The sequence below is a fragment of the Camelus ferus genome, chromosome 8 (assembly GCF_009834535.1).
Source record: "Camelus ferus isolate YT-003-E chromosome 8, BCGSAC_Cfer_1.0, whole genome shotgun sequence".
Taxonomy (NCBI): domain Eukaryota; kingdom Metazoa; phylum Chordata; class Mammalia; order Artiodactyla; family Camelidae; genus Camelus; species Camelus ferus.
Window position 1 is genome coordinate 57,124,783 of NC_045703.1, and position 14,258 is coordinate 57,139,040.

At 36.7% G+C, this 14,258-nt stretch overlaps 1 protein-coding gene across 1 annotated transcript in view; it reads left to right on the forward strand.

Moving 5' to 3' along the window:
* GRM1 (glutamate metabotropic receptor 1) overlaps positions 1 to 14,258 on the forward strand; it is a 348,538-nt gene that overhangs the window by 107,458 nt on the left and 226,822 nt on the right. Inside the window, exon 3 of the mRNA XM_032485108.1 lies at positions 9,833 to 10,082. Within this exon, the coding sequence (XP_032340999.1) occupies positions 9,833 to 10,082 (250 nt within the window). The remainder of the gene's footprint in view (positions 1 to 9,832; positions 10,083 to 14,258) is intronic.

Sequence of the window (14,258 nt, forward strand, 5' to 3'; positions counted from 1 at the left end):
TCATGTGTTGTGATGGAGCACATAACTGTATTTGGACCTTGGTGGGCAATGAATTATTTTCTGAAAACTAAATTTCTGAGATAAATGATATGAATGTAATTTAAAGCATTACTACTACAAATTTTCCACCAAACAGATGAGGACGGTTTGTACTACCATTAGAAGTATATAAGAGTGCTTATTTCCATGAACTCTTGCCAACACCAGGTATTATCATTAAAAAGTATACTATAGTGTGTGTATGTTTGTGTTGGGGGTACTTTTTCTGAACTTGTAACTAGATAGAATTTTCCCAGCTGTGATTGTATATTCAGTATCACATAGACAGGGATAGTGAATAAGTGTGAAGGGCTGCTTCTGTGAACCTGTTTCCTCCATGTGAAAACTGAAATGGAAAAATGCTGCTTTTCTGCAAGAATGATGATGTCCCTTTGTATTTCTAATACCAGTTAAATTTTGCTTTCTCTGAACTTCTTTCTCCATATTGTAAAGAAGTTGAGTTGAAGAAACAGCAAACTGGGTTATTACATAAAACTCTAAAATAGATACAATGTCTGATACTTAAAGAAGATCAGTGACAGAGACTCAATATAGACAAATACAGCTTTTGAATGCATCATGTAAACACCAAGAGTCCAAAACAAAAAGGGAAAGGAATTGCTTTGTGCAAGCATGGCAGAAAAAGTAATCTAGGGGCAACTTGGGAACAAGGTGACCATGAGTGAAGAATGAAGCATTTCAGTTATAGAAACAGTCTCAAGCTTGCGTTTTATAAACAGGAACACAGAAATAAAGGAATCTAAAGCTCCTGAGTCAATGATAAAGCCTTATGTCCAGTTTTAGATTCCACAACTTTAGAGAAACATGGAGAGTAAAAGTAGGCACCATTCCTTGAGTTTCTTTCTGTATTCCAGCAACATTGCATTCATTAACAAATATGATGTAATAATTACAAGTCTTTGAGATGCATATTATGACCCCCATTTTACATAAGAGGAAACCTAAGCTTAAAGAAAATACTTTAAGGCTGCCTATCCCCTCATCTAGGGTCCAGGATTGAAACCAGGTTGGTCTGCCTCCAAGGCTCATCCTCTTATTCACTTAGCTATAAGGCATGCTTGAAAACATGATGCGGCAAAAGGGCAAAGATTAATCAATCCTATTGCTTAGAGATGACAGCAAATTTCTATTGAATCTCCTTCTTCCACCTGGATACTGTAACTATACCTACCAAACTGAGGTAATTAGAGGCAGAGTTGGAAAATTGCTGATAAAAAGAATTTTGTTTTCTTGACTGCATTCTGTGAGACAGTTCCTTCATTGACCTTGCATATAAATTCCCTTATGTGCCCTAAGGCAGGTGATGACTCACTCACCTCTGACTGACCAGACCTATAAAGCTGACTGCAGGTGTGAAGATGAAAGCAGGGGAACCATATTTTTCTACACGTTAAATGGGAGAACCAAACAAATTAAAAAGTTGCCAGGAAAGGTTAAAATATTAGGAATTTTTTTCCCTAGGAGAAGAAAAAGCTGAATTGTGGCTTTCAGAAAGACTTAAAAACAAAAAGGAAATAAAGAATTCAAACCAGCTGATATCTGTCTCCACTGAGAATGAAGAGGAAATGAATTTAGATTTTGTTGTATAAGATTTAAGTCAGAAAGAACTTTCTGATAGTAATGGTTGTTGAATATTGCAGTAGGTTTCCAGAAGGTGCTGTGAAATCAATTTCCTTCATCATAATTCTTTTAAAACTGGGGTATTATCTTATTTGTCCAAAGTGTCCAAAGAGGCAGAATAGTCCATTTTCAGAACCTCGGATAGGGACTAGCCCATGACCCAAGGGACATCATTACCAGGGGAGCCTAAGACTACTATAGAATACAGAAGAAGGAATGTAAACATAAAATAAGGCAGCGATTAAGGGATTAAGCATAAAACAAGAGAATCTTTCAAAGAGATAGCATTCCTTTTTCAAGGAAACCGAAGAAATATTTACGTATTTTCCCTGTATCAGTGTTTCCCATCATATCACTGATGTGTGTCTATGTGGGGATGAGGCACTGAATGCTGCTGTTTTGACCAAGGTAATTTATAAAGATGTAATAACAGAATTTGAACTTCATTCAGTTTAATGGCTGAAATGTTATTTTAGCCACCAAATGGAGTTCAGTTTCTTTCTTAAATTCCGCAATATTTTAAGAGTAGAAGAAAAACAATCAATATAAGAACTAGTGTTCAGTGCCTACTTTTCACCATGACAGTTCATACAGGATTATGAAATCCAAGACAGTTTTATTTCATAGCTTGTTTGCTCAGTGAATCTTACATACCAAAGCACTACAAAATCAATCTTTTACCAATGAATGCCTGTTAATCTGGTCTGATAATAATTATATCTAACCTCTTCAAAAAATTATGTGTAGCTTAGAAAATTCCAAGTTTTAGCCTTTTTTTCTCTTGAGATAGTTCTATTTTCAGTGCCTTTCTAAACTTTGCCCTTCTATAGACAATAATGTCCATTTCTATTATGTTTAAATACTTTTATTATTCAAACTATAGGGATTTCTACATAAGTCCCATATTCTCTCTCATTAATCTCATATACATTCTGTTTAAAAGCATGTTTTATAGAATATCTTGATTTATCTCTGTAAATCTTTTCATCATATAATTTAGAAATTGAGATTTTTCAACATGTTTCAATTTTATATTTTATAGGTTTTGTCAGATGTCACTCTTCCCTCTCTCACTCTCTAGGTTTTAGGCAACATCATAACAGTGATAAAGTCTGTAATAAAATCTGCTATGACACAGCAGCATATAGCACATTTCCATGTTGCAATCTTGTAGTGGTATGCCAGATGCTTCACTAGAGATCTGCTATATAGAGTGTCATTCTATAAACCATGAACATTCTGCTCCAATAGAACTTCTGTACTTATCGCCTCTAAAAATACCTTTTGTGGATTCTCATTCACTTCCATTCACCCTGAAAGCCAATCCATTGCTTACATTATTGAAGAACTCAGTTTCATTCCTACTTTTCCCAAAAGGTATTCTCTGATCATCTCTGATCTCTCATTCTGAAATTTAGTATTGTGGTATTTTTTCATCTCCCGCATAGCATATACAGCTTGGTATTGTTGCTGTATTTTGTGTGCTTGTGTCATGCCTTCATAGCTGTATTATAAGTCCATATAGGAGGCAGTATAAAATAGTGGTTATGAGCAAGAACTTCTGAGTCAGATGTTAAATCCTACACTCATCACTGTTTGTTCTTGGGCAAGTTACATAATCTCTTAAAGCTTCCATGTCCTAATCTGAGCTATAACTTCTATATGGAGTTGTTGTGATGAATAAGTGAAATGCTTAGGTATTTAGCACATTGCCAGACATAAAGTAAGTATTCATCAAATTGAAGGCAAAGCCAATGCCCAATAATTCAAGGCAACTCTTGAAAGTGCAGAACCTAAGGATTTTTTCCAAGTTGAGATCTCAATAAACAATTTGATAATTGAATGAAAATATGGTGCTCCCTACCAGAACTGAGTAATAACAATTATATAGTTCTTCTAAGAGTTTTATAATAAGTCAGCTATTTATCCATCCACAACTCCTTCTAGGGCTGCACAGAGAAGTATCTAAATAAGTTCTTCACTACTAGGAAAGTCAAGATGAAGCCTGGGTAGTCAGATGGAAAGGGAAGAAGAGGCAGAGCATGGGTTCTGTGCTGAGTGTTTTATTTTCAGTCTGACATTATTTGCTCATGACCTCATAGACAGGCAAAGGGTACATGTCCCCTAGTTTTCTTTCCATCTATGGAAAATCTGTTTGTATAAGATCCAGAATAAGAGCACTTTATTTTTTCCCAAACTTTTGAGGTATAATTGACAAAAAATAGTATATGTTTAAAGTGTACAATATGGTAATTTGATATACATATACACTGTGAAATGATTACCACAGTCCAGTTAATTCACACATCCATTACCTCATGTAGTTATCTCTTTTGTTATTGTTTTTCTAAGGACATTTAAGATCTACTGTCTTAGCAAATTTCAAGTATACAATATATATTATTAGCTATAGGCTGTTATTTGTAATATATATCATCAACTGTCTAGTCACTGTGCTGTACATTCGATCCCCAGAACTTAACCATCTTATAACTGAAACTTTGCAGTCTTTGACTGACATCTTTCCAGTTTATCCATTCCACAACTTCTGGTAACTACTGTTCAACTCTCTGGATCTATGAGCTTGACTTTTTCAGATTTCACATATAAGAGAGATCACATAGTATTTGTCTTTCTATGTCTGGCTTATTTCACTCAGCATAATGTCTTCTGGGTTCATCCATGTTATTGCAAATGGTGTCATTACCTTCATTTTTATACAAATATTCCATTTTTATGGCTAACATTTCATTGATAATATTTCACTCAATTATATGTAATATAACATTTATTATATTTGCTTTCTCCATTCACCCATCAATAGACATTTAGATTATTTCTGTATCTTGGCTATTGTGAATAAGGCTGCAATAAACATGGTAGTGCAGATATTTCTTTGAGATACTGATTTCATTTCCTTTGGATACACACCTAGTAGTGGGATTACTGGATCATATAATTGTTCTTTTTTTAGATTTTTGAAGAACTTCATATTGTTTTCTATAATGGCTATACCAATTTACATTCCCACCAACAGTGTACAAGGGTTCCTTTTTCTCCATAGTCTTGTCAACAAGAGGCACTTTCTTTAGGCAGCTCTTCCTGATTCTTAACCCAAGGCATCTTTATTAGATATTTACATTCAACTTTGTCGTGTCATTAGTTCGGTTGCTACTAAATGAAAATTACATGATTTTAAACTTCTTGGAGGTGATTTTCTTCCTCTTTTGTATCTAGTACTATCATCAATATGAGTACAAATAAGATAATATTTATGAACACAATGTTTAAAGTACAAAGATTTATAAGAGTGCACGTTATTTTTCTTGTTCTTATATTAGAGCTTCTCTTATAGAAATGTACATGCTAGTTTGGAATCTCTTAGACTTCATAAGAGAAATGAGCAATTTAAGCATGGTTCAACACTTGATACTCAAATCTCAATCAATTTGTAAAGAATTGCTATCCATATAAGAAATATGAATAAAGAAATTGAAATAAGTATTTCATAGAACTAATTGACCCTTGACCCATGCTGACATCTTTTTATTTTTTTTTTTGGTTACGAAAACATACACATTTAATTCCTTCTTGCTATTAAGAGAAACAAGCAGTAACTTAGGAGTCAAGTAGACTGTTCCAGTTCTAACATAAATAAACTTCCTGCCTATTGGTGAGCTTTACATCTCTATGGCTCAGTGCTCTTGTCTGTAACCTGAAGGGTTTGAACAGAGTATGTCTAAGGCACTTAATAAATTTAAAACACAGGATTTTCTTATTCAAATGCATGGAACATTCTTGCTTATTTATTATGCACGTATTTTGGTTAAAAAAGTAAAATCATTTTTGTGATTGTAGTCCAAAGGTGGGCACCTTAGCTGTAGAGTTGCTTCCCTTGTAACACCAGCTTCTGATGCATTTTCAGTGCCTTTTGCTGAAAGAGTTGGCTGGTGATGTCTAGGTACCTTGTAACTTCCTGAACCTGCATTTATTGTGAGTAAGCGGCATCTGACGTCCTTCCTCGTGCCCTCTTCTGCAGACAGATAAGGCATTCATTTGCCAGCTGCAGTTTCCCCCTTATAATCAGTCAATGCCTCTTGTCTGAGCTGTGATGTCCATGGAGCCGAGGATTTTGCCACGTGTTAAATCTTCCATTTGGTCTTCACTGGCCTGCATTAGGCCACTGAAGGTGGTTAAATGAAGAGGAAAATACATTAATTTGGTAATTTAATCTTATGAAACAGGAAACAAAAATTTTTCTGTTCAAAAATACAAAAAAATATTATTAGGTTTCATTACAATATCTATGAAACTTTTATAGATGTTGAGATTTAAGTCCTAAGTTGTTTTTGGATATCATTGTTTTAAAATAATTTTTACATAACTATTGCTGTATTTATATGATATTTATCTTGAAAAATTTTGAAAGCTACTGCCAAATTGTCCACCAAAATTTGAACTACTTTCGCCAACAGTGAATATATTGGTGCCTTGCCAACACTGAATATTATTAATCTTTGAAATTCTGGCAATCTGATAGGTAAAAAAATAGCATTTTGATAAATGACACTCTCTTCATATTTAATGAGATTAGTGATTTTTAAAACATGCTTATTACCCACTTTTACTTACTTTGTTTCAATTGCTTGTTTATAACTTTTTGCCATTTTCTATTGGGCTGTTGTAACAAATGTACTTTTACCATGCATTTAATGTCTAGAACTACTCTAAATACTAAGACTGTATCATTGAACAAGTCACAAAAGGGTGTACTTATATTTCTAGGAGGAAAATAAAAAATAAATAAGAAAAAAATTCAGGTAAATTTACTAAGGTAAAATCAAGGGACATGCTCAGTATTTACTGGGAGGTGACTTTAAGATAACTGATCACAAATGGCTTTTCAGAGGATGTATTTGTGTTGAGACATGATTGACAATAAACATCCGTACAAGTACCTCTTTTTAGGTGATAGAAACAGCTAACATAGAGGCATGAGTGAGTTTAGGGTATACTAGGAAGAGAAAAAGACCACAGAACTGGCTCAGCCCATGTACAGCCTGATAATCCAGGGTAAGGAGATTTGGCATCATTCCAAATATACTGGGAAATGATTGGAGCTTTCTGCAGGGGAGTGATATAATCTGATTTATACCTTAACAGATCTGTTTTCTAAGTGTGGAATGAATCATTGAGGACAAGATTGAAAGCAAGAAGACCAATCAGGAGACTAGGATAGTTGGCTAGGCAAGAACTGATAAGTTACTTAGGGTAGAGGATGCTGTCAGTGGCCTGCCCAGGTTGCCTCTACCTGTCAGGTGCACCGATCTCCCAGCTACTGGAGAGTAGGCTTCTACAAATCCCAGCTGTCTCCTTCCTGGGAGGCTATACCTCCCTTCCCCTCTCATGGACCTTATACAGTAATGGATGGACAAAGGGGTCTGCTTGCTTAAAGAGGAGGTTAAATGTGTAGTACAATTTGTCCCTTTCCTTGTGAAATCAGATGAAGCTAACTTTTAGCTGAGATGACATTCCTACTTAGTATTCCCCTCTTGTTCTTCCCTGAATCTCTCTCTCCTCTTCTCAAAAATTACTTGAACAAGAAACTTCATCTCAATTCTGTTTTTAGGGAACCTAACCTAAGACACTTGGTTTAGGGTGTCATAGGTTGAAATGAAAGAGAGAGACTGAATTAGGAATGTTTTAGAGATAAAGTCTGCAAGAATGTATCAGAAATATGAGAGAAAGACAGCAATTAAAACAGCTCCTAAATTTTGTTATTGAGCAGCTTGATGGATAATGGCACTATTTACTAATAGGAGATGTCTGAGAGAAGCAGTTTTGCAAGTTGGAGAAAGAAAAATTATTTTTCAGATATGTTAAGGTTGAAATGTCTATACATGGATATGTCAAGTAGGCAATTGAATACGCTAATCTTTTGCTCCAAAGGACAGTCCAGTCTGAAGATTTATATTTGGGATTCAACTATTGTATTCAAATGGTGTTTGAAGGGATTTGACTCAATGAGGGTACTTAGAGTTGAGTGTACAGGTGAAGAAGAGAAAGTTTCCCAGGACTGAGTCCTGGCATGATGATATTTAGAAGTTGAGCAGAAAAGAGAAATCTAGCAAATACACTGAGGAGTGGTCAACGAATGAAGAGGGAACCGTGAGGGGGTTGTGTCACAGAAACTGAGAGGATACAGTATTTCAAGGAGGTTGTTGCCAACTGTTGAATGTAGCTGAGTGGTTGATGAAGACGAAGACAGAGAACAGATTATGGGATATAGCAACAGAGAACCTATTGATGACCTTGACAAGAAAAGAGTTTAACAAGAAGAAGGTACTGAGGTGATGGGAGTGAATGGTAATGGGGAGAATGGGATCTGATGAAGCAAACACAGTGAGCCAGAAAACTATCATTGCTGTGAACAGGAATAGTGGATGAGGTAGTAACTCAAGTAGGACAAAGAATCCAAGTTTTTTTTTTTTTGATTGACACTATTAGAAGGGATAAATTGATTTTACAGAAGAGAGGGAACAATTGCAGAAGGAAGTCCTCGAATAGACAAAAAGTGATTGGAATTAGTGTTCGTGAGCAGGAGTTGGCTTTATCCTGAAGCAGAAACACTTCAAATTTGCAATAGGAGGGATGCCAGAGAATGAGTGCCAATAAAGAACATTTCATAGATGTTGTGGTATGTGGCTGAATTAGTTCTTGTCTGATTGTTTTTGTGTTTTTACTGAAAAGTGAAATGAAGATCTCAGCTGAGATGGGGGTCAGAGGAGGGATCAGTAATTTAAAGACTTGAGGATAGAAGAATAAAGATGAAATAATCATGTTAGGGACTAGGAATGTTTATTTATGGGAAGATGTAGTATAATTTCCTTGCACTGTTGAGTACCCCTTTTGGTATGTATGCTTATGAACTTTAATTAAAACCAGTCATCAAGGTTGTGAGTTTTACACCAGCCATGTTCAGGTGCTCAGGTGTAGACATGGACTGGGTGAATAGTTCGGTTTAACTAGCATTAGGGGTTTTTCAGAAAAACACAAGGGAGTTAAAGAATTTGCAAGAGAGTAATTATGAGAATAGACTATGTGATCTAAGCTGGGCTAAGAAGCAAACCAGAGGGAGGATGGAAAAAAAGGGAGGTGAACAGTTTGAGATTTTTATGAGGTTGAAGAAATGGTGGAGTAGTGGTAGTAAAATATATAAGCTTGAAAGGTAAGAGGACATAGAGACTGGGATGTTTTATATCCACATTTAGAGTTATTAGAAACATTTGTGATAGTGAGGTAAAAAGTGTGAACATGAAAGTAGGTGGATTCCAGGAAGTATAATTGGATGGAGGAGGCTGAGAAACTGAGAATATGATATTGGATCATCTACATTGGTATCAAAATCCCCAAGTTGGGGAGGGGAGTAGAGGTGTAGAGGACACTAAGGGGGGTCATCAGTGAAATACAAAGATGGGGGTTGACATAATGTGGTATTTCTTTTATTTCATTGATTTCTATGAGTTCTTAGCTTTTTAAACTATATTTTATTATGAGAATAATATTAAGATAAAAATCAAAACATAAGACCAAACCTCTCATAATCCCATCACTTCATTAGAGGGTGGTGGGTTTTGACTAAGCCCTGTAACTGTTTTTTGTCTGCTTATTTTGGCCTAGCCAGGTGTTCTGTTTGCTTTGCTTACTTACTCTTTGTGAAAATATTGTAGGACTTGCTATCACCATGACTATCTGCCTGGCAGCCAGCAGAGGCAAGCCCTCAAATGAACAAGTCTCATCATGTTGGTTGACCTCCTACCCCAATGTGCTGATCTCTCCCACATTGCTAAAATCTGGGACAACTATTAATCATGGTTGTAAAATAGGGCAGCTGTCCTTCATTTCTCAAAACCTGTTTCACCGTGGACATCCCAGTTATATAGTTTCCCTTTATTTTCTTAGAGCTGATAATTTGATTACATTTGATTATTCTCTTTAATCCATCCAGATCTTCCTTCAGTCCCAGTTATATTCACAAATTATTTGGCAGATCTGTCTTCTCCATTCTCTGTGACTAATGAGCCCTTATTCTAGCTTGTAAGTGCTGCTGCTGCCAGGTTGGGTTGAACATCTGCTGATTGTTTCTGGACAGGGAATTACGGGGAGAGCGGAATGGATGCTTTCAAAGAGCTGGCTGCCCAGGAAGGCCTCTGCATCGCTCATTCAGACAAAATCTACAGCAATGCAGGGGAGAAGAGCTTTGACCGACTCCTGCGCAAGCTCAGAGAGCGGCTTCCCAAGGCCAGAGTGGTGGTCTGCTTTTGTGAAGGCATGACTGTCCGAGGCCTCCTGAGCGCCATGCGGCGCCTTGGCGTCGTAGGCGAGTTTTCACTCGTTGGAAGGTAAGTCTTAATCTCTTTGTCTCTCTCCCTCTCTTTCACACACACATCACACGCGCGCCCACACACACACACACACACTTTGGCCCACATACACTTGCTCTCACAAAACTGGACTTCTTGACTCCAAAGCGGGTGAGAGATGCTCTGGGCTGAATGTTGGTTCTGTCTCTCATTGAGAGTGGGGCTATTGCCATGTTGATGACCGACAAGAGCAGAGCAGTCAATGACAAGATGATGAGACTCTTTCAGAAAAAGGTGCCGAGTTGTTGCTAGAATATGTCATCCTGGTGAATTATTCTTTTCATTTGCTTCTCCTCTCCCACCCCTCCTCCTCCCCAAGCCATGCAAATGCTTATTTCTTCATGTTCCTAAACGTAGATTTCTCAGTGGGCTTAGTTAAAGGATGGACGGTAGCAGTGAAGGTGGAAATATATATTAAGATTTGAAATTTAAAGGGCTAGCTGAATGCAAGTGAGGACATGTGGCTGAAATCTGGTACTTGATAATATAATCTCTTACACCATGGGATGGCTGATAGTGATGCTTTCAACATGTGATTTCTGGAATTGCAGATGGTGGGTTCCAAAATCTGTGTTCTTTCTAGATAATAGGTACTTGTGTGGGAATAGAATTTAGTATCATATTTTTCATAAGGTTTTTTTTTGACATAAGAGGTATCTTCTTTAATTTGCCATCTTCTAATGCTGCATAAAGGAACCAATAAATTTTTCCAAGAAACCTACTGAGTTCACTTAAATGAAAGCTTTCGTTGATCTCTGACTCTATTACTCTCATCCTTCAGATCTCTTTTTCTCCTCCATCTTCTCTACTAGCTAGAGCACAGTCCTTTCTCAGCTGCTAACGTACCTCAACCACCAACACTTTTCTCTAGGAAACCGGGTAGTAGTGGTATGGACATCCCCCCTGGACCTTTCCCTTCTGTCCTTGCACTTGTGGTAATGACTGCAATGGTGAGAAGACTAATGTCACCATCGTCTGGAACTAGAGGCACAAGGCACTTCAAAGACTTTTGAGTAAAAGATAGAATAGGAATACAACTAAATGAATAAAGAAACAAAGAAATAATCTCTAGGCGAGAGGACGTATGAAGTCAAGTTAGGGTATACTTCAAAATTAAGACAACTATTGGATTTGTGTAGTATTGGCACACTGCCACAGTGTCTTTTTGGTTTCTTCAACGTGATGCAGTTGTATGAAGCCATTTGAGAAACGACATTTAAAGAAGGAGTAGTTAAAGATGGTATGCTGTTTCCTTTATGAGTAGAAAAGAATATAAGTAGCATTGTTGAAGTGTTACATGGAATAAATTTCTTAATATATGCACCAGGACAGATGGCATATAGATATTCAATCTTTTAACTGATTTTATAAAATGACTCTTTTATGAAGGATGCTTTTTTTTTTAATTCTCCTGTTTACCATTTTCAAAAGAAAAATAGTCTGTTTTGAAGGATTCATTCTGTTTAATACCCCTAAAGAGAGGCTAGCTACCTGGATTCTGGCAATCTTGAACAGATATAGCAAATATGTGAGCTTTGGGGTATACAGATTGCCTAATTATGAAATATATTTATACAAAATGCTGCAGTGAGTAACTGGAGTGTGAAAAACTCATTCTATTATCATTATTTAAAAGCTTCACAAGAATGGTGGTGTAAACTTACCTCTCTGGCTCTTGCTTACCTGCTAATAACACAACTGGGTCTGTCCAAGAACTTCTGAGAGTTTCACATGTGCTTGCTTGTCAAGGGCTCGGCCACATGTGATATCTACTTTTTTTACTCCTCTCTTTCTCTGCCTCACCTCTTCCGGGTTCTACTGACATGTCCTAGGGAACTATTATCACAGTGAACACCTCTGCTTCTGAGGACACTGCTCCCTATACTAATGGTCACTGCCAATAAAGCATGGAGCCCTGGAGATGTCAAAGCTATGCCACACTCAGTGCTTCTCTGTCTTCCTGGGCTGTATTCCATGAAGGTCTATCAAAGTGGTTTTTTGCTTTTACTCTCCTATCTCAGAGGATTTGAGGGAAAACAGCACTTTTTTCATTCTTTTTTCAAACTCTCTCCCTTTTCTGGGAGAGATATGAGTCCAGGGGGAGCTGAGCTGACAATAAAGACAAGTAGTAACACTATGTCATACCTAGAATCAGCCTTTCCTTCAGACGCTTGATTCTCCCACTTTCTGTGGGGTGAATTCTATCCCAAATGTTCCCCTGTGCCTCATGCCAATGGATATTTGGTGAGCTTGGGTCCCTAATTTCAGCAGACATGTCCAGAAGGGTTCTAGTTTAACTTCAAGTTAAACCTTTGTGATGCTGTCAAACATATCTCCTTCCTATTTAAAGGGAGTTTCATTTACCAAAAGATAAACTCCTCTAGGGTTAGGAGCCATTCTTTAGTTTCTTTCACAGTACACAGTAAGATTCTGCATGCTGTGTGATTCACAGAGGGGGAATTGCATAGATGGTGATGGACCTCTATTCATAGAGGTGAAGATAAGTAAATCATGGTGTAGATTGCAGCAAGAGACATGTAGTTCAGAAAAAAATGAAAACTTCCTGAATGGAGATTTGTACTCCCTTGCCTCCCTCAACTCTTTTCTCTTATGCTTCATATCCAACGGAGAATGAAATGTTGTTGGTGCTACCACCAAAACATACCCAAATTTTGACAATTTAATACCATTCTTGCTGATACCATCCTGGTCCAAGCCACCATCATCTCTCACCTGGGTTATTGAAATAATCTCCTAATTGACCCTTTTTCCTCCCCACCATCTATTCTTAAGGCAAAGGAATCTTTTAAAAATTTAACTCAGGTAATGTCATTTTTTTACCCTACATACTCGATACCGTAAAATGGCTTTCCATTTGTCTCATAACAAAGTCCTTACAATGGCCTTCAAAGTCCCACATTCTGTCATTAGGACTGAGTTCCTTATAATGGAATAATAAACTATAGTGACAGAAATAGAAAATTCTCAGAGATATTAAACACATTCTATATTTAATTAATGTATGGCAATGGAAAAACCAAACAAAACAAAACATGAGCTCAGAGTTCCAGCTCTGCCATGGTCGTGTGATCATGTGATCTTATTAAGACTCGTTTTGTCTCTGAGTCTATTTTTTTCCTGTAAAAATTAATGAACTGGCTCCAGATCATCTTCAAATATTTCCAGTCCTAGAATTTATAATATATTAAGGCCATATGACTAATCTATGATTAAAAGAAATGTACCTATAGATTTATTTGTTTCTAAAGTTATTCATGAATTTGGATTAATCAATTTACGTTTCTCACCAGCCACCTTTTTAAAACCAGGAGAATACATTAAATAGAAGTGCTCAGAATTAGTGTCTTAATCTGTGGTCATGGAATGTAGCCAGCAGATCCACACGAAAATCAAACCTTTTGACTTTGGACAAATTAGAATAGTATTCTCACCAAGTTAAGTTAACGAACCGCACTCAAGTTAGTTATCATGCAAAATAACCATTTTATTTTCTTGGCTTTATGGAACTCCCTCTTTTGAGATGCTCCTCAGACTTGTGCTCACCGTTATCTATAATTATGTTTTAATTATGATGGTGATGACAGTGATATTGTTGATGATGATGATAATACTTGTTTAGTACTTACTGTATGCCAGGCACTGTTCTAAGCACTTTGTATATATAAATTCATTTAATTGTCATAACAATATAAGATAGATACTAATATTTCCATTTCAATGTATAGAAATGTAAAGAATGTGTCAAAAAGTGTTGCAGTGCCAGAGCTGGGATTTGAACTGAGGCAAAGTGACTTCAGAACTGATGCTCTTAATCACTAAGTTATACTGTGTGTTAAGGCATGACTGTTTTGTTTAAGAGATACTAGCTTTACCCTTAGTTTTCTTTTAGTTTGCTCTGTCTTCTAGAGATTTATTTCATTGTTTAGATCCACTTTATTTGGGACAATCAACTGAAGTATCTCTATGAGAAAATTATTTTTTTTTTGGCGAAGGGTGGAAGTAATTAGGTTTATTTATTTACTTAGTGCAGGCACTGGGATTGAACCCAGAACTTCATGCATGCTAAGCACGCACTTTACAGCTGAGCTACACCCTCCCATCCGCTCCGTGAGAAAATTATTTTGCATTTCTAAT